The sequence below is a fragment of the Lampris incognitus genome, chromosome 7 (assembly GCF_029633865.1).
Source record: "Lampris incognitus isolate fLamInc1 chromosome 7, fLamInc1.hap2, whole genome shotgun sequence".
Lineage (NCBI taxonomy): Eukaryota > Metazoa > Chordata > Actinopteri > Lampriformes > Lampridae > Lampris > Lampris incognitus.
In genome coordinates, this window is record NC_079217.1 from 66262523 (window position 1) to 66282878 (window position 20356).

Here is a 20356-nt window from a genome sequence, read left to right on the forward strand (position 1 = left end):
AGTTTAATATTATTTTTCCAACTGATATGAAGGAGCTCGTTATCGATTCGCTCTTGCTGACATGTGGTGGCGCCGCTGCATGTAAGACGGGAGCTGCCCTCTGCCTGGGGCAGGGGTGGCTCCGGCCCTAAAGAGAAACCCCTGATGGCTAAACTTTCCCCCCTCTGTTTCTCTCCAGACACGCCTTCTTCATTTTATGCTGACCCATCCGAAGCACGTGACGCGTTAACAGGCGTTGTAACGGCTGTAGTGAGGATGGGCTATCAGCAGCAAGACGCTCACACCGGTCGGAGGCCAGGCTGGGTCCAGGTCTGACCGGATAACATGGATTACAGCGGGACCCTGACGAGCATCCGTGACTGATGAGGTGGCGTCACCAGTCACTAGGAGGGGGAAGAGACTCTTCCTCGTCACTGTGGGCCTAACTTGATGTGTACAACTTGAAACGCTCCACCCGTGTGCAGGTGGGTGCAGGTGGAGTGTGTGGACAGCTGTGTGCATGTGGTGGACTTGTAAATCCTGCAGGCATCGCCAAAAATACGCCACTGTCAACAACACACGCCAACAAACAGGAAACTGGTGCCACCGCTGCAGTAGAAACCGGAAGTCAGTGGACTGCAGTGGTGCACAGAGCCGCTTGCCCCGCGGGCTCAAACCCTTCCTGCATGCTAACTGACAGGCGATGAACTGTACAAAGGTGTACATTAGTTATTTTATTTACAACATATGTCAACCTTAAAATCACAACACTTCAACAGTCAACAGGAAAGTAAATGTGAAATGGAAGAGACCTGTGGGGGTCAGAGGTCACGACCTCCAAAATGTCACCGAGCTTCTAACATTCTGGTTTGGGCTTTTTGCTTGGTTCTGCCATGGATATTTTTCTCTGTACGGTTCGTAATTCCAGCCCACGCCAACGCAAATTATAGAGAATCAGTTCAGGGAAATTACAAGATGGCTGCCGTCCTGCTGCGTCTGCCCCAGAGAGCAAAGTTGCTGTGGCCCGGACCCGTGCCACACCCGACACTTCATCCGGCCCACATGCCGTGTGGAATGATGGTACTTGGGTGGTCTGCTCCCGTTTGCCAGAACCAAGCCATGGCAATGCCGCATGTGCCACATATTTGTCAAAGGTGGCCATATTTGTTTTGTGATATTTGGGCCATATTCACCATTTACCACACAGGCCACTTCAGGGTCACATCCAGACCACATGTTGCCAAGAGCACCGCAGCTTTGCCAGAAAAGGCCCACATGTGATCTGGCACATTTGGACCATATTTGCTATTATACATGTGGGCCACTTCAGGCTCACGTCTGTTCTGTCAGGGCCAGAAGAAGACCACCAGTGCCGGATCACTGCCTGAAGTGGCCCACATCCGGATGCTGTCTGGGGCGCCATCAGAACAACTTTTGGTCTCAGATTAGATTTGGTCTTTTGACCCCATTTATAAGTCTTCCCCTTCCCTCAGCCCGTCAGGAAGGGGACCCCAGGATGAGTAGCAGTTGTAAATAAGTGGAAAATAAAGAAGTAACACAGTAATCTGGTCCAGGTGTGCTAAACATAAGCTTTGGAGCTGGCGGACTCAGACACCGATCTGTAGATGCTCTGTCCTCCCCCCTTCGTGGAGTAGTTGTAGGAGTACTGCCTGTAGGGAAACACAGGGAGAATGTAACGTGACGACAGCACAGCGATGGAAAACAGCACGTCTGCAGCTTTATGAAGAGTTTCCCGCCTCGGCAGGAGGAGGAGGACGACTGACCGCCGCGTGACGTCACACACACAGCAAAGGGCCACACCCAGACTACCACGCCATGCTGCGCGTGGGGGGAGGGGAGTTTCCTCAGGGAAATCAAATGTTAAGTAGCTTTTTTTGGGGGGGATTTTTTACCCCCTTTTTCTCCCCAATCGTACTTGGCCAATCACCCCACTCTTCCGAGCCGTCCTGGTCTCTGCTCCACCCCCTCTGCCGGTCCGGGGAGGGCTGCAGACTACCACATGCCTCCTCCCATACATGTGGAGTCACCAGCTGCTTCTTTTCACCTGGCAGTGAGGAGTTTCACCAGGGGGACGTAGCACGTGGGAGGATCACACTATTCCCCCCAGTTCTCCCTCCCCCCCGAACAGGCGCCCTGACCGACCAGAGGAGGCGCTAGTGCAGCAACCAGCACACATACCCACACCCGGCTTCCCACCTGCAGACACGGCCGATTGTGTCTGTAGGGACGCCCGACCAAGCTGGAGGCAACACCGGGATTCGAACCGGCAATTCCTGTGTTACAAGGTGTGATGTGGATGTGTAATAAAGTGAACCCACTGACAGCAGCCAGAACCAGAACCAGACAAATGAGATTCGATTATTGTGACGTAATATTCATATTTACCCTGCAGGCGGGGCCAGAGCGTCTCTCCTACAGGAACAGCACAGCATGGAGCCTCCCAGTATGGCCAGACCGGCGGCTGCCCATCCCAGATAGAGACCAGTACCGAACTCAAACCTACCAGTACCACAAATCAGTTTAGTCCGTGACGGACCAGCCAGGTGCGATATTAGTTTTAATCTGTTCTTCTTCAGTGGTATTGACAGTAGTAAGTACACTAATAGTACATTACATTACATTGCTGTTATTAGTATTGCCTGCTACTATTGGTGTCGCCATTGTTGTAAATGATACTGCAAAGTGTGTATTAGTAGTAACAGTAGCACTACTAGTGCTACTACTAGTAGTAACAGTAGCAGTATTAGAAGTATTAGTAGTAGTAGAAGTAGCAGAGTTAACAGTTTTCCTTTACTCGTTGTTTAAAAGAGAATAATAATTAATAACAATTGGAAAATGTCAGAGTGGAAAGTACAGAAACTTCCAGAACATTCAGCAGGACAACAGTTTACTGTCATCTGTCATGAGACTGAGACGGGAGTCACTGAACCACAACTCACAGAGACACCAACACCCTCATGTCTTGTTTTAATGTGAGGGTCTGGTGGTGTCTGGTTCAGACTGGTCTGTACTGGCGTTGGACTCACCTGACCCCTACATGGTATGGGTCATGAAACTCCTGTACTATGCGGGCAGCATACCAGGACACGGCGATCAGAGTACACACACCTAAAGACCAAGACAGGTTAGAAAAAATCTGATTTTAAACCAGCACAGCACATCCTATGTTCCATAACCCCGCCACCGAGGATGCACAAGCCAGTGCATTCTTAGTGCTGGTCCCAAGCCCGGATAAAGGGGGAGGGTTGCATCAGGAAGGGCATCCGGCGTAAAACCTTTGCCAAATCAAATACGTGGACCATAAATCATATTTCCATACCACATCAGTTGAGGCCCGGGTTACCAACGACCACCACCAGTACTGTTGGCCAATAGGGTACTAGTGGAAACTATGCTATTGTTGGGTGAAGGAGAGGGGGAAGGCATGTCCAGAGGCAGCTAGAGAGGAGGAAGGGTAGGAGTGTGGAGGTGAGAGTCAGAACTTTGAATGTTGGCACTATGACTGGCAGAGGGAGAGAGCTGGCTGACATGATGGAAAGAAGAAAGGTAGGCATACTGTGTGTGCAAGAGACCAGGTGGAAGGGGAGTAAGGCCAGGAGTATCGGAGGTGGGTTCAAACTCTTCTACCATGGTGTGAATGGGAGGAGAAATGGGGTAGGGGTCATTCTGAAGGAAGAGTATGTCAAGAGCGTGCTGGAGGTGAAGAGAGTGTCAGACAGACAGAGTGATGAGTATGAAGCTGGAAATCGAAGGTGTATTGCTGAATGTTATCAGCGCATATGCCCCGCAAGTTGGGTGTGAGATGGAAGAGAAAGAAGAATTCTGGAGTGAGTTGGACGACGTGGTGGAGAGGGTACCCAAGGAGGAGAGAGTGGTGATTGGAGCGGACTTCAATGGACATGTTGGTGAAGGGAACAGGGGTGATGAGGAGGTGATGGGAAGGTATGGAGTCAAGGAGAGAAATGTGGAAGGACAGATGGTGGTGGATTTTGCGAAAAGGATGGAAATGGCTGTGGTGAATACATATTTCAAGAAGAGGGAGGAACACAGGGTGACGTACAAGAGTGGAGGAAAGTGCACACAGGTGGACTATATCTTATGTAGGAGGCGCCATCTAAAAGGGATTGGAGACTGCAAGGTGGTGACGGGAGAACAGAGCTAAGCAGCATTGGACGGTGGTCTGTAGGATGACTTTTGAGACCAAGAAGAGGAAGAGAGTGAAGGCAGAGCCAAGGATCAAATGAAAGTTGAAGAGGGAAGACTGTTGTGTGGAGTTCAGGGAGGAGTTACGACCAGAAATGGGTGGTAGTGAAGAGTTGCCGGATGGCTGTGCAACCACTGCAGAAATAGTGAGGGAGACAGCGAGGACAGTACTTGGTGTGTAATTTGGACAGACGAAGGAAGACAAGGAGACTTGGTGGTGGAATGAGGAAGTGCATCAAAGTATACAGAGGAAGAGGTTGGCAAAGAAGAAGTGGGATAGTCAGAGAGATGAAGAAAGTAGACAGGAGTACAAGGAGCCACAGTGTAAAGTGAAGAGAGGGGTGGTGAAGGCAAAGGAAAAGGTGTATGGTGAGTTGTATGACAGGTTAGACACTAAGGAAGGAGAAAAGGACTTGTACCGATTGGCTAGACAGAGGGACCGAGCTGGGAAGGATGTGCAGCAAGTTAAAAAAAGAATACTGTGCTGTGCGCCTGACCAAGGCCATAGGCAAAAGAACCGGAGTTGGTTCCAAGGTGCTGCACCACAGCTGCTCACTGCTCCTATGCAATAGGATGGGTTAAATGCAGAAAACAAATGTCATTGTAACCAAACAACTGTACAATGACAAAAGTGGCTTTCTTTTTTTTCTTTTTTATCAACTCAGGGTGATGAAGGATAGAGATGGAAATGTGCTTACAAATGAGGAGAGCGTGTAGAGAAGGTGGAAGGAGTACTTTGAAGGGCTGATGAATGAAGACAATGAGAGAGAGAGAAGGTTGCATGATGTGGGGATAGTGAATCAGGAAGTTCAGTGGATTAGCAAGGAGGAAGTGAGGGCAGCTATGAAGAGGATGAAGAGTGGAAAGGCAGTTGGTCCTGATGACATACCTGTGGAGGCATGGAGGTGTTTAGGAGAGATGGCAGTGGGGTTTTTCACTAGATTGTTTAACACAATCTTGGAAAGTGAGAGGATGCCTGAGGAGTGGAGAAGAAGCATACTGGTACCGATTTTCAAGAACAAGGGTGATGTGCAGAACTGTAACAACTACAGAGGTATAAAGTTGATCAGCCACAGCATGAAGATTTGGGAAAGAGTAATAGAAGCTAGGTTAAGAGGAGGAGAGGTGATGATCAGCGAGCAGCAGTGTGGTTTCATGCCAGGAAAGAGCACCACAGATGTGATGTTTGCTTTGAGAATGTTGATGGAGAAGTATAGAGAAGGCCAGAAGGAGTTGCATTGTGTGCGGTGAGGTGGTGAGGTGTGCAGTAGGAATGACGGATGGGCTCAAGGTGGAGGTGAGATTACATCAAGGATTGGCTCTGAGCCTTTCTTGTTTGCAATGGTGATGGACAGGTTGGTGGATGAAATCAGGCAGGAGTCCTCATGGACGATGGTGTTTGCGGATGACATTGTGATCTGTAGTGAGAGTAGGGAGCAGGTTGAGGAGAGTCTGGAGAGGTGGAGGTATGCAGTGGAGAGAAGAGGAATGAAAGTCAGCGGGAGCAAGACAGACTACATATGCGTGAATGAGAGGGAGGACAGAGGAATGGTGAGGATGCAAGAAATAGAGGTGGCGAAGGTGAATAATAATAATAATAGCTTTATTTATACAGCACTTTTCTAAAACCATGTTACAAAGTGCTTTACAAAGAAATAAAGAAATAAAACCAGACAAGGCAAACATAAGAGTAAGAACAAATAAGTAAGAGTAAAAATAAAAAAATTATAAATAAATAAAAACAAATATCAAACATTTGTAAAAGCTTTCATAAAAAGGAAAGTTTTAAGACGAGATTTAAAAGAAGCTACAGACTTGGTTGGTCTTAGTTCAACAGGAAGAGAGTTCCATACAGCAAAAGCCCGAGCACCCTTTGTAACAAACCAAGATCTGGGAATAACCCGCAGGGCTCCATCTGCGGATCTTAATGGTCGAGGGGGTGTATACCAGGTCAGTAAGTCAGAAATGTATGTAGGTTACCTCTGGCTTGGCCAGGTGTCCCTACAGACACAATTGGTCGTTTCCATTTGTCCTCCCATCTCTGGAGAAGAACGCCTCCCAAGCCATATTATGATGCATCAGCTGACCCTTTGGTGTCTCTGTTTGGGTTATACATGGTCAGCACAGGAGGAGAAGACAGTGCTTTCTTCAGCGCTTTAAATGCCATCCAATGGTAAACAAACATCCCAGACCCAGCAGTTTTTCTTCGGGAGGAAGTCGTGGAGTGGCTCATCTTTTTCAGCTAGCTGGGGAATGGACTTTCCCAGCTTGATTGACCATCCCAAGAAAACTCCTTAACTTGCTCTCATTTGTGGGCTCCTTCATCTCCGTGATGGCCTCCGTCTTTCTTGGGTCAGGGCGGATGCCCGCAGTTGTGGGGTAATTATCCAAGTGGTGTATTTGGCCAAATACAATTGGGGAGAAAAAGGGATACAAAAAAAGTGGCATATACCAAGGTGGTGCACTATCCCCGCTGCTGTTCTGCATAGGCCTGAACCCCCTTAGTCAGATCATCACAAAGGGTGGTTATGGATACAAGTTCAGAAGTGGCGTTACCATCAGCCACCTCCTATACATGGATGACATCAAGCTGTATGGCAGGAATGACCGAGACTTGACTCAGTGATCCACCGAGCCAGGATCAACAGCGATGTACACTGAAAGGCATAACCAAGTGGCTGGGATAGTGTACAGGAACATCTGTACTGAATACAGACTGGAAGTTCCCAAGTCCAAATGGGACACACCGCTAAAGGTGTTTGAAAATGGCAGAGCCTTAGCTCTGCCATTCTCCTGTAGGACTTCAAGTTCCAGACTGACAAGTAGGTGCTGGCTAGCCAACCAGACATTGTGGTGGTCGACAAGGGACAGAAGACAGCAGTAGTGATTGATGTAGCAATCCTGAGTGATGGCAATATCAGGAAGAAAGAGCATGAGAAGCTAAAGAAACTAGATCGGATGTGGAAGGGGAAATCCACGGTAGTCATAGTGGTAATAAGACCACTATAGGCTGTGACCCCCCCAAACTGGGAGAGTGGCCACAGTAGATTCCAGGAACAACATCTGAGATCTCTATCCAGAAGAGTGCAGTCCTAGGAACAGCTAAGATACTGTGCAGAACCCTCAAACTCACAGGCCTCTCTGGTAAAGGACCTGAGCTTGAGGAAGACACGCACCACCCGAAAAAGGGTGAGAGGGGGATATATATATATATATATATATATATATATATATATATATATATATATATATATATATATATATATATATATATATCTCCCTGTGATACCCTGGCGGCCTGTCCAGGGTGTCTCCCCGCCTGCCGCCCAGTGACTGCTGGGATATGCTCCACATCCCCGCGACCCTGAGAGCAGGATAAACGGTTTGGATAATGGATGGATGGATGGATATATATAACTGAAATGTTAAACGGTAGTCATGGCTTATCTATTTATGATAAGGATTTATTAATCACATGGTATCATCTTATCATCATTTTTAATCTGATAAACTGTCCCAGATAGATAGATAGATAGATAGATAGATAGATAGATAGATAGAGTAAACAAAACACTCTTCATCAGGGATGTAATGGAACTGCTGATGGGTGCTGTGATTTCAAAGGAAGTGGGTGGATACCTGACAAGATGAACAGGATGCCACCGGTCAGGGCCATCTTGCATTTGGTCTGCTCAGTGGTTCGTCCCAGTTTGGTGCATTTTAGTCCCAGAACAGAGGTAATGATGGCGGTCAGACCCAGAATCAGAGACAGGGCCATCAGAGCCCGACAGCCCTGCATGTAATCTTAGACAAAACAAAATGGAGAGGGCGTGTAAATAATCTTAAGCGGGCCTGCAGGAGACTGGAACATAAATGGTGAAAATCAAAACTGGAAGTTTTTCACCTATCTTGGCATGAGTGTTCACTGAAATACAAGTGCGCTTCATCTGCTGCAAAAGCAGCGTATCTCTCTCACTTAATCAATATTAATAAACCTAACCCCAGATTTCTCTTTGACACTGTATCTAAACTGACTAAAAGCAGCTGTCTAGTGAGTGCTCACCTTTCACAACCCATGAGTTTCTAGACTTTTTCTGCAATAAGGTTGGTGAGATCATAAAGGTTTCTGCTTCCGGTGTGGAAAGATGGCGGCGCGAATTCGCGTTTGCAGCGGCCTCACCCTATACCGGTGTGGGAAGATGGCGGCACAAACATACGTTTGCGGCGGCCTCACCCAGTACTGTCCATGCAGTGTCTTTGTCCACGTCTGCGTCTAAGTTTGTTTTGTCTTCATTTGATGGCTGGGAGAGCTGGCGCTGGATTGGCTGGGAGAGCTTGGTCTGCTGCATCCTGTGGGCCCAGGGACCATGGCCCTAATCGGAGCTGCGCCCAAAGAGGTAACATCAAGGGCGATCTGACAGGAAGTGGGGCAGGCTAAGCTAACTGCTAGCCCATGCAGACTGGTAGTTCCGATAACACCATGGGCGGTCTGGAGGTGCGGCCTTGCCTAGCGTTGACTGTGTTTTAGTGTCATCATGTAGAGTGCGACGAGGTGTGTCGAAGGCGTCTGGCTGGGAGAGCTGGCATTGGATCGGCTGGGGGTGCCTGGTCTGCTGTGTCTGGTGGGCCCAGGGAGGGACCATGGTCCTGATCGGAGCTGTGCCCAATGAGGTAACACCAAAGGCGATCTGACAGGAAGCGGGGCAGGCTAAGCTAACTGCTAGCCCATGCAGACCGGCAGTTCCGATAACATCGAGGGTGGTCTGGCGGCGGCCTTGCCTAGCGTTGACTGTGCTTTTGTGTCGTTGTGTAGAGTGTGGAGAGGTGTGTCGAAGGCGTCTGGCTGGGAGAGCTGGTGTTGGATCGGCTGCGGGTGCCTGGTCTGCTGTGTCTGGTGGGTCTAGGGACCATGGCCCAGCTGGAGCTGCACCCAAGGAGGAAACACCGAGGGCAGTCTGATAGGATGTGGAAGTGGGGCAGGCTAAGCTAGCTGCTAGCCCATGCAGATCGGCAGTTCCGACGGTCATCCTGGCCAGCATTTGTTCTCTGGACAGTGGCATTTTTGGACTGTGTTGCACTGAGTGGACTGTGTTGTTAACTGTTTGTGTTTTGTTTTGTTTTTTTGCTTTGTTCTCTCTGTTTTTGTATGTTTTTGGTGGTGTCACTTTTGGGAAATTTAGGATGTGTGTTTTTGTCTTTTGTGTCGCGCTGCTGTGGGCTGGGGGAAATGGAATGTTGTTTCTTTTGTGCATGTAAGTACGTGAAAGAAATGACAATAAATTTATTCCTGATTCCTGATAGACAAAATTAGTTCTTCAACTCCAGCTACTCCTGCAGATCCCGTCTTACCAAATTCATATCTATACAATGAGTCACTGACACTCCCTGTTATTACAGCTTTTGAAAATATCTCTCTTGATACTTTGACTAAGCTCGTGTCAGCTTCTAAACCAACTGCTTGCCTACTTGATCGCTTACCAGCAAAACTTTTTAAAGACCTCTGGCCTTTCCTGGGACCTACAATGCTATACATCGTTAATTTATCTCTTACTACTGGCACTTCCCAGCAGTTTTTAGACAGTTGTGGTTAAACCTCTACTTAAAAAACTGCACATCGATCCAGGGTCTCTTAATAATTGTTGACCAGTCTCTAATCATCCATTCTTTTCTTAAGTATTAGAGAGAGCTGCGTATCAACAACTTTCGACCCATATAGAAGAAAACCATCTGTATGAACCTTTTCAATCAGCTTTCAGTGCCGGTCACTCCACTGAAACTGCTCTGACCAGAGTGGTGAACGATCTTCTACTGGCGATCGACTCTGATTCCACTTCTGTGCTTCTACTATTGGACTTCAGTGCAGCCTTTGACACCACTGATCACTGTATACTATTAGACAGATTAAATTGTAATTTTGGTGTCTCTGGCTTAGCTCTCTGTTGGCTCAAGTCCTACTTATCTGGAAGAACACATTGTGTCTGCTATAGTAATATTACATCAAAATTATCTGATATTAAATATGAGGTACCTCAGGGCTCAGTTCTTGGCCTCTACATTTCTCTCTTTATATTTCACCTATTGGCCAAATTATACATAGTTATGGAATAAATTTCAATTGCTATGCTGATGATACTCAGTTGTATGTGCCTATAAGGGTTGATGATCATACTCAAATGATTAACTTAGAGGCCTGCTTGGCTACTGTGAAAAGTTGAATGTCACTAAACCTTCTCCTTTTAAATTCGGACAAAGCTGAGATGCTGGTCATTGGCCCTGCTAGACACAGACACAAATTTGATCAAGTAACCATAACAATTGACTAGGTGATTTCACAAATTGTGGCAGCGAAAAATCTTGTTGTTACGTTTGATCCCAGCCTTTCCTTTGATAAGCACATTAAAGAAATCAACAAGACTACCTTTTCCCCTTATGTAGCGTAGTTAAAATTTGGTCTTGCCTGGCCATGGCTGACACAGAGACTCTAATACATGCATTTGTTTCATCCAGACTTGGTTATGTTAATGTTCTGTTTTCAGGTCTGCCACATTTTAGTACTAAAAGTCTTCAGATGGTTCAGAATGCTGCAGCTAGAATCCTAACTGAATCTAGGAAATGTGACCATATTACACCAATTCTTGCCTCCCTTCCTTGGCTCCATATCCATGTTAGCTCAGACTTCAAGGTGCTTCTGCTGACTTATACAATCCTAAATGGGCTTGCCCCATCTTACCTGTCTGATCTCCTTAGTACAGCACAGTACAGTACAGTACAGTACAGTACATTCCATCTCAAGCTCTTCACTCTCAAAATACAGGGCTCCTGTGTGTACCCATAGTTAAAAAGAAGTCAACTGGTGTGACTTAATCAATAGCGTGATCCTCCCACTTGCTACGTCTCCCTGATGTAACTCCTCACTGTCAAGTGAAAAGAAGCGGCTGGTGACTCCACTTGTATCGGAGGAGATATGTGGTAGTCTGCAGCCCTCCCTGGCTCGGCAGAGGGGGTAGAGCAGCGCCCGGGACAGCTTGGAAAATAGGGTAATTGGCCAAGTAATATTGGGGAGAAAAAGGGGGAGAAAAAAGAACATGTATTTTTTTCTCTAGTATTTCTTCAGTAAACCATGTTGTTTCTGACCTGGCAGTCCCAAGATGGTCTGGTATCGGTTGCATTGAATGGAACCCAGTGATGTGGCGGCGCAGCTCATCCACAGGCCTTCGAAGTGCTGGACACTGCTGCTCACCGAGTCCGACTGGCTGCGAAACTTCCACACCTGTGAACTGGTACAACTGGACTGCAGGCACCAGGACAGCACGCCCAGAACCAAACCCACGACCTGGAGAGCCACCGCCATGACCACCGCCTCCAACTGGCCTAGGACGAATGAGAGGGGGATAAGATAGTGATGTCATCAGAAGGGGCCGGAGCCATTGGATAGCTGAGGACGGCCAGGCTCTTTTATAAGTGTCAGAGACAAAGAGAAGTACGTCGATATGTAACTGGAGCCAAAGTCAGACTGAAGAAATCTGTCTGAATACAATACCAGACTCGTAACCAAGGGGTCACGTAGGATCTTTAAACTCTCCTGATGAAGATTTTCTAAGGACTCCGATGTCCAACAGAACAACATTAAATCTAAAGTCTTCTGGTGGACTTGTACACTTCTGGACAGAAATGCAGACTCCACAAAACAAAAGGCAACTCCGATGCATTACAGACACAAGTCTTCATGATCATACAAGTCACATGCTCAACCTGTCATCAGGGACTCTAACTTACCGACCATCCATCTCACACACACACACACATAACCAAGTTCTACACAAGTACAATACATGTGATGTTCCAGTCTAACAGATAGGGTTCATCCCTGTGACACAAAGGAATCAGAACACTGTTTGGGGTAATGACGTGTGAATTTGTGCCCCACAGTGTGTGCTGTAGATCATATCTAACATGTCATTATGATGGCACCAGGTATACACACCACCCTGTTTTGCTCATCTGTTACTCTCATTACTACTCGTCACACTTCACTTCCATCAGTTTAATTTGTATATTTCTTGGTTATTTCTGCCCAATGAACGGCCTGGAGTTGAAAGTGTGGCCCTGTCGTCTGTTATCGTCTGTTGGACCTTCAGTTCCAAGTTCCATCAGCCTTCAGAAGATCGATGGTCACATGTCTGATACATACTGGTCATATAAATCCGTGTAGCCCTCGTGTTGTCCACACACTGCGTACACTGCCCTTGTCCACAGGGTCATTTATGAGCCGCCTTCATTAAACCTCTAAATTAAAGCAACTGGATTTAATTTTAAACCCCGATTCTATTATGCACGAAGACGCGACCTGTCATTCACCACAAACTGTGTCACTATCTGGGTTTTCTCTCTCCACACTGCAGAAAGACTGCATCTAATCAGTGGACACCCCTCGTTTTTATAGGGTCACGTGACCCCAAGACCATCTTAGTACCCTAGTGGTGGACAGCTTTCATGGAAATATGAACAAAAACCCTGTTTCACTGTTTCTAATGTTGGGGTCCTTCTAGGAAAAGTCTCCCCATTTCAGGTTGACAAAAGTTCCTTCAGGGTCTCCTCTCTGCTGTTAAACGCTGTTGTGGGTCATTTGGACCCAGAAGACAACAGAAGAGTTCATCACATTCACAAGAACATTGTCTGAGGTGCTCCAGGAAAACACAAACGTGTGTTTTATGAATTTGTGAGATTTAGGAAAGCTGATACTTGTAGCTGTGACTGATGTGGCATTTCCTTTAACAAGCAGACCACAGAAGAAACAAACCCGTTTCTTACCAGAATCCTCAGAAGGGCTGTGAAGGTCTGCTTCCTGTGAGGACCTACCGAGTCCAAGTCCACCGTGCTGGAGCTGCTCTCCGCTCTGTGGCCTCTGCTCTCCGCTCTGTGGCTTGTGGTTTTGGGGTCATTGAACCTGTGGAAATCCCAAAGCTTCAGTTTGTCCAAACACGGCTGACGTGACGTCAGGTGAAGCCTCTGCTCTCCACCAGAGGACAACAGGAGGGCGTGACTCTACCAGGAGCGCTCAGCGGACGGATGCAGAGGGAGCAGGGGGAGATGTGATCTGGACAGACCTCGGAGGAGGAAGAGGAGGAGTTGAGCCACAGTGCAGGGAGCAGAGGTGTAAATGGCACTTTTAAAGGCTTCCGGCTAGATCTGTGACGTGGCCCACAGCTTTTTAACCACCGACACTCGGCGCGTTTACCTGCACAGTCAAGTGGAGCTGCGGATCCGGCTCGGCTAGGCCATGTACCTGGACTACTGCCGTTGTCCCGGTACACAAGAACCGGGGGAGAATCCATTTAATGACGGAAGTATGTCCCACCCCGGTACGGTAGGTGGCGCTATGCCCCCTTTCAGCTGGTTGCTATTGGGTGAAAGACCGCCGCGGGAACTACGGAGCATGCGCAGAACGCTTAGGCCAGTTCGGGGCCGACTGGAGCGTATACATGCCAGAGTAAATCCCCCGCCATCCTCATCATCTAGTGTGTTAGTCCCACTCCCACAAAGTCCAGGTAGCAGGATTTCAGCCGGACTAACACGTTGACGTGTTTTAAAAGTCCACTTTCAGCCGGACTACCACAATAAATCCACCTTTTCTACCGCCATGTAAACGCAGTCTGAAGGTAAAGGGGAAGCCTTCACTTATTTTCATCCGCCGGATGTGCTGTCTGTCCTCTGTGTCCTCCATCTTTTAGACACGTGTTTTGCTTTTGTAGTGTGATCTCTGAAGCACGTGTCTCTAAAAGGAGACAGACAGACAGACAGGGGAGCGTCCGGGGCTACACGAGTAGCGCGTCTGAATGAACAAGAGGGCACATCAGAATAACGCTCTTTAGTCTTCACAGAAGCTGGGGACCACAGGCCAGATCCCGGAGGAACCGACAGTCCAGTCCGCCGTGATGTGGCTTGTATGACCTTCTCGTTTCAGCACAGACAACCGCCTGACACCACTTCCCCATCACTGCGGTCACATGACCACCGCACATGCTCAGTAGAGGCTCACACCTCACCCCGTTTTCTGACCGGGCCAACGGTGACGAGGAGCAGCAGCGTTGTTCTCTCCTTCCTCTCCTGGCTGTTCTACATGACGCACATCTGGCTGTTCTACAGGACGCACATCTGGCTGTTCTACAGGACGCACATCTGGCTGTTCTACAGGACGCACATCTGGCTGTTCTACAGGACGCACATCTGGCTGTTCTACAGGATGCACATCTGGCTGTTCTACAGGACGCACATCTGGCTGTTTTACAGGATGCACATCTGGCTGTTCTACATGATGCACATCTGGCTGTTCTACATGACGCTGTTCTACATGAACATAGAATAACAACACTACAACACAACTCTCTCAGTGTACTGAACATAGAATAACAACTCTACAACACAACTCTCTGTGTACTGAACATAGAATAACAACACTACAACACAACTCTCTCAGTGTACTGAACATAGAATAACAACACTACAACACAACTCTCTCAGTGTACTGAACATAGAATAACAACACTACAACACAACTCTCTCAGTGTACTGAACATAGAATAACAACTCTACAACACAACTCTCTGTGTACTGAACATAGAATAACAACACTACAACACAACTCTCTCAGTGTACTGAACATAGATAACAACACTACAACACAACTCTCTCAGTGTACTGAACATAGAATAACAACACTACAACACAACTCTCTCAGTGTACTGAACATAGAATAACAACACTACAACACAACTCTCTCAGTGTACTGAACATAGAATAACAACTCTACAACACAACTCTCTCAGTGTACTGACCATAGATAACAACACTACAACCCAACTCTCTCAGTGTACTGAACATAGAATAACAACACTACAACACAACAATCTTCACATAAACACAAGGACTGACTTATACAGGTGAAGTAAGAGGTGATAAAGTGGAATAATGCAGAGAATATACCAGAGATGCTGAAATACATGTTAGCAGCTTACTGACATACATGCCTGAGTGACAGAGTGTACCAGTATACCTACAGTGTACAGTACAGTATATACATGTACAGTACAGTATGTACAACACGTACAGTACAGTATATACAACATGTGCAGTACAGTCTATACAACATGGGTGGGTTTATTGACAGTGTTAAGTGTTCATTTGAATGACAGCCTGCTGATAGAAACTGTTTCTATATCTGGTTGTTTTGGGGTACAGTGCTCTGTAGCGCCTACCAGAGGGGAGGAGTTGGAACAGGGTGTGACCAGGGTGTGATGGGTCTGCAGTGATGTTGCCTGCCCGTTTCCTGAGTCTGGAGGTGTATAAGTCCTGAATGGAGGGCAGGTTGGCACCAGTGGTTTTCTCTGCAGACCTAACTGTCTGTTGTGGTCTGTCCCCGTCCTGTTTGGTGGCCGTGTCGAACAGCAGTGTAGACCTGAACCAGCAGTTCCTGTGGCAGGTTGGACTTCCTGAGCTGGTGGAGAAAGTCCATCCTCTGCTGGGCCTTTTTGAAGATTGTGTCTGTGTTGGGTGTCCACCTTAGGTCCTGGGGGATCGTGGAACCCAGAAATCAGTAGGTTTTTACTGAAGACACCGGGATGTTGAGTATGGTGGGGGGGGGCAGTATTGGGGGCTCCTCCTGAAGTCCACTGTCATCTCCATTGTTTTGAGCGTCTTCAGCTCCAGGTTGGTATGGCCGCACCAGAGGGCCAGCTGATCCACCTCCCGTCTAAATGCAGACTCCTCACCCATCCTGGATAAGGACAATGATGGTTGTGTTGTCCAAAAACTTTGTCCGGTGGACAGGTGGAGGCTTGGGAGCTTTGCCCTGCTGTATGTGATCAGTGAGGGGGTGTGGGAAACTCAACTAATACACAAAAAGACAAAAAGAACAAGAGAGCGCAGAACCGAGGATCCCGCCCAGGCGCCATCTTGGTGGCGGTAAGAGAAAAGACGCCTCGCTGTTTACAGGGGATGAGCATTCATTGGTTATTCTACTGCATGAAATATTTGGTGTCTCCCCACGTGACACGAGACGGTTTGGGAACTTCCAGTTTGGTTCTCTGTCAGGTTAATGGACAACCAGCAGGTGGAGGGGTGAAGTTCATTCACTTCACATGCACAGACGAGCAGTCGTCTGGTTTAATTCGTGTGACGGATCAGGAAGCTGTGGAAATGAACAGAGACCACAGTCCAACCCCCATGTCAACACTCAAGTCCCCCCAGTGAAGCCGACCCTGACCTTTGACCTCCACGTGGAAAAAGGTTAGAGACAAGAGAAATTAACCCGTGGATCAATACAGCGTCACATGAGACACTTTCCATCCAACTTTCGAAGAAATTTCTAGAAAATAAGGAAATATCACAAAATGTCATAAAATAAATCACGTGACAAAAGTTGTGTTAAGAACTGAATGTACAAACCCCCATTCCAGTGAAGTTGGGACGTTGTGTAAAACGTGAATAAAAACACAACACAATGATTTGCAAATCCTTTCCCACCTATATTCAGTTGAATCCACTACAAAGACAAGATATTTAATGTTCAAACTGATAAACTTTATTGTTTTTTGCAAATATTCCCTCACTGTGAATGTGATGCCTGCAACACATTCCAAAGAAGCTGGGACGGGGGCAACAAAAGACCGGGAAAGTTGAGGAATGCTCAGAAACACCTGTGTGGAACATTCCACAGGTGAACAGGTCAACTGGAAACAGGGGAGTGTCATGATTGGGTATAAAAGGAGCATCCCCGAAAGGCTCAGCCGTTCACAAGCAAGGATGGGGCGAGGGTCACCACTTTGTGAACAACTGTGTGAGCAAATAGTCCAACAGTTTAAGAACCACGTTTCTCAACGTACAACTGCAAGGAATTTAGGGATTTCATCATCTCCAGTCCATAATATCATCACAAGATTCAGAGAATCCCGAGAAATCTCTGCACGTAAGCGGCAAGGCCCAAAACCAACACTGGATGCCCGTGACCTTCGACCCCTCAGGCGGCACTGCATTAAAAACCCACATCATTGTGTAAAGGATATGACAACGTGGGCTCAGGAGCACTTGGGAAAACCATCGTCAGTTAACACAGTTGGTCGCTACATCTACAAGTGCAAGTTAAAACTCTACCATGCAAAGCCAAAGCCAGATATCAACACCACCCAGAAACACCGCCGGCTTCTCTGGCCCAGCTCATCTGAGATGGACTGACGCAAAGTGGACAAGTGTGCTGTGGTCTGACGAGTCCACATCTCACATTGTTTCTGGAAATCATGGACGTCGTGTCCTCCGGGTAAAGAGGAAAAGGACCATCCAGATTGTTATCAGCACAAAGTCCAAAAGCCAGCATCTGTGATGGTATGGGGGGGGGGTGTTAGTGCCCATGGCATCATGGGTAACTTGCACATCTGTGAAGGCAGCATTAATGCTGAAAGGTACATACAGGTTTTGGAGCAACATGTGCTGCCATCCAAGCGACGTCTTTTTCAGGGACGTCCCTGCTTATTTCAGCAAGACAATGCCAAGCCACATTCTGCACGTGTTACACCAGCAGGGCTTCGTAGTAAAAGAGTGCGGGTACTGGACTGGCCTGCCTGCAGTCCAGACCTGTCTCCCATTGAACATGTGTGGTGCATCATGAAGCGCAAAATACGACAACGGAGACCCCGGACTGCTGAGCAACTGAAGCCGTACATCAAGCAAGAATGGGAAAGAATTCCACCTACAAAGCTTCAACAATTAGTGTCCTCAGTTCCCAAACGCTTACTGAGTGTTGTTAAAAGGAAAGGTGGTGTAACACAGTGGTGAACATGCCCCTGTCCCAGCTTCTCTGGGACGTGTTGCAGCATCACATTCACAATGAGGGAATATTTGCAAAAAACAATAAAGTTTATCAGTTTGAACATTAAATATCTGGTCTTTGTAGTGGATTCAACTGAATAGAGGTGGGAAAGGATTTGCAAATCATTGTATTCTGTTTTTATTCACGTTTTACACAACGTCCCAACTTCACTGGAATTGGGGTTTGTAGTTTTATGTCACACACCGATCAGCCAAAACAGTAAAACCACTGAAAGGTAAGTGAAGAACATTGGTTATCTCGTTACCATGGCACCTGTCAAGGGGTGGGACATATCAGGGAGCAAGTGAACAGTCAGTTCTTGAAGTTGATGTGTTGAAAGCAGGAAAAATGAGCAACCATAAGGATCTGAGTGACTCTGACAAGGGCCAAACTGTGATGGGTAGACGGCTGGGTCAGACCATCTCCAAAACAGCAGGTCTTGTGGGGTGTTCCTGGTATGCAGTGGTCAGTACCTACCAAAAGTGGTCCAAGGAAGGACAACTGGTGAACCAGCAACAGGGTCATGGGCACACAAGACTCAATACTGTGCTCAGGGAGTGAAGGCTAGCCCGCCTGGTCCGATCCCACAGAAGAGCTGCTGCAGCTCAAACTCCTGAAAGAGTTGATGCTGGCTATGATAGACAGGTGTCAGAACACACGGTGCATCACAGCTTGCTGCGTATGGAGCTGTGTAGCTGCAGACCGGTCAGAGTGTCCATGATGACCCCTGTCCACTGCCGAAAGCTCCTACGATGGACACGTGAGCATCAGAACTGGACCATGAAGCAGTGGAAGAAGGTGGCCTGGTCTGATGAATCACGTTTTCTTTTACGTCATATGGACCCCGGCCATGTGTGTTGTTTTCCTGGGGGAGAGATGGCACCAGGATGCATTATGGGAAGAAAACAAGCCGGTGGAGGCAGTGTGATGCTCTGGGCAATGTTCTACTGGGAAACCTTGGGTCCTGGCACTCATGTGGATGTTACTCTGACACGTACCACCTACCTAAACATCGTTAGAGACCAGGTACGCCCCCTCATGGTAATGGCATTCCTGATGGCAGTGGCCTCTTCCAGCAGGATAATGCTCCCCGCCACACTGCACATTGTTCAGGAATAATAGTTCGAGGAACACGACAAAGAGTTCAAGGTGTTGCCTTGGCCTCCAAATTCCCCAGATCTCAATGATGTGCTGGAAAATCAAGTCAGATCCATGGAGGCCCCACCTCAAAACTCACAGGACTTAAAGGATCTGCTGCTAACGTCTTGGTGCCAGATACCAGAGGACACCTTCAGAAGTCTTGTGGGGTCCATGCCTTGACGGGTCAGAGCTGTCTTAGTGGCACAAGGGGGACCTACACAATATTAGGCAGGTGGTTGTAATGTTTTGGCTGATCGGTGCACAGCCAGACTTCAACAGGTAGCAGAAAGACGGACCAGCTGCTCATGTGATAAAATCCTGTTCGCATTTCAGTTTTTAATTCAGCAAATGTGTTTCCACTGCAATTTTTTATATTCTATATATTGAAGAAAAAGTTTAGGGGATAAGCTTTTTTTGGGGGGGGGGGATTATTTAATATTTGCTGATTTCATCAACTTTTTTTAATCTGAAATGACAATTTACATAAAAACATAGATACAGTTATTAGTAGTCAGAAAGAAATCTAATGACAAACATGAGAAACAAGAGAACCTAGAGAACCATAAGAAATATGAGGAACATGAGAACTATGAGAACCATGAGAAACACAAGACACATGAGAACCATGAGAAATATGAGAAACACGAGAAACATGAGAACCACGAGAAACACAAGAAACAAGAGAACCACGAGAAACACGAGAACCATGAGAAATATGAGAAACACGAGAACCATGAGAAAATATGAGAACCATGAGAAATATGAGAAACACGAGAACCATGAGAACCATGAGAAATATGAGAAACACGAGAACCATGAGAAATATGAGAAACACGAGAACCATGACCACAGACGCTGTGAATTTGTTTAAATAAACCTTTTATTTGATTCAAACCCTCTACAGCGCCGAGTCCGTCCTGTACAGATGACCAGCGGGCGTAATGACGATTATGAGAATTATAATAACGCAGTCACATGACGTCAGATGAGAGACGTGTGGGGGAAGGGGACGACGGAGGGAAGGTTGTCTGGTTATTTGTCATGAACAGACTGAGTTTCTGAGTCTTACGATAAAAACAAAACCACAAAACCACCACGGCGCTCCGTCAAAACAGAAGACGTGGTGAGGAAACAACAGATTCCTTTCAGTTC

The 20356-nt window shown here is 47.2% G+C and overlaps 1 protein-coding gene across 3 annotated transcripts; it reads right to left on the reverse strand.

Moving 5' to 3' along the window:
* Positions 1-706: 706 nt before the first annotated feature.
* On the reverse strand, positions 707-13134 carry cldn15lb (claudin 15-like b). 3 transcript variants are annotated; one of them, XM_056283702.1, is made up of 7 exons: positions 13015-13134; positions 11338-11574; positions 7843-8007; positions 5093-5179; positions 3027-3108; positions 2386-2499; positions 707-1649 (listed from the first exon to the last, which is right to left on the reverse strand). In XM_056283702.1, exons 2-7 carry the CDS (start codon positions 11552-11554, stop codon positions 1559-1561), a joined length of 756 nt encoding a protein of 251 aa, XP_056139677.1. In that variant the 5' UTR covers positions 11555-11574; positions 13015-13134; the 3' UTR covers positions 707-1558. The 3 variants fall into 3 exon arrangements, with proteins under 3 accessions (XP_056139677.1, XP_056139678.1, XP_056139679.1); XM_056283703.1 differs by having other exon boundaries at positions 11338-11569; positions 13015-13081; XM_056283704.1 differs by lacking the exon at positions 5093-5179.
* Between the last annotated feature and the right edge of the window lie 7222 nt (positions 13135-20356).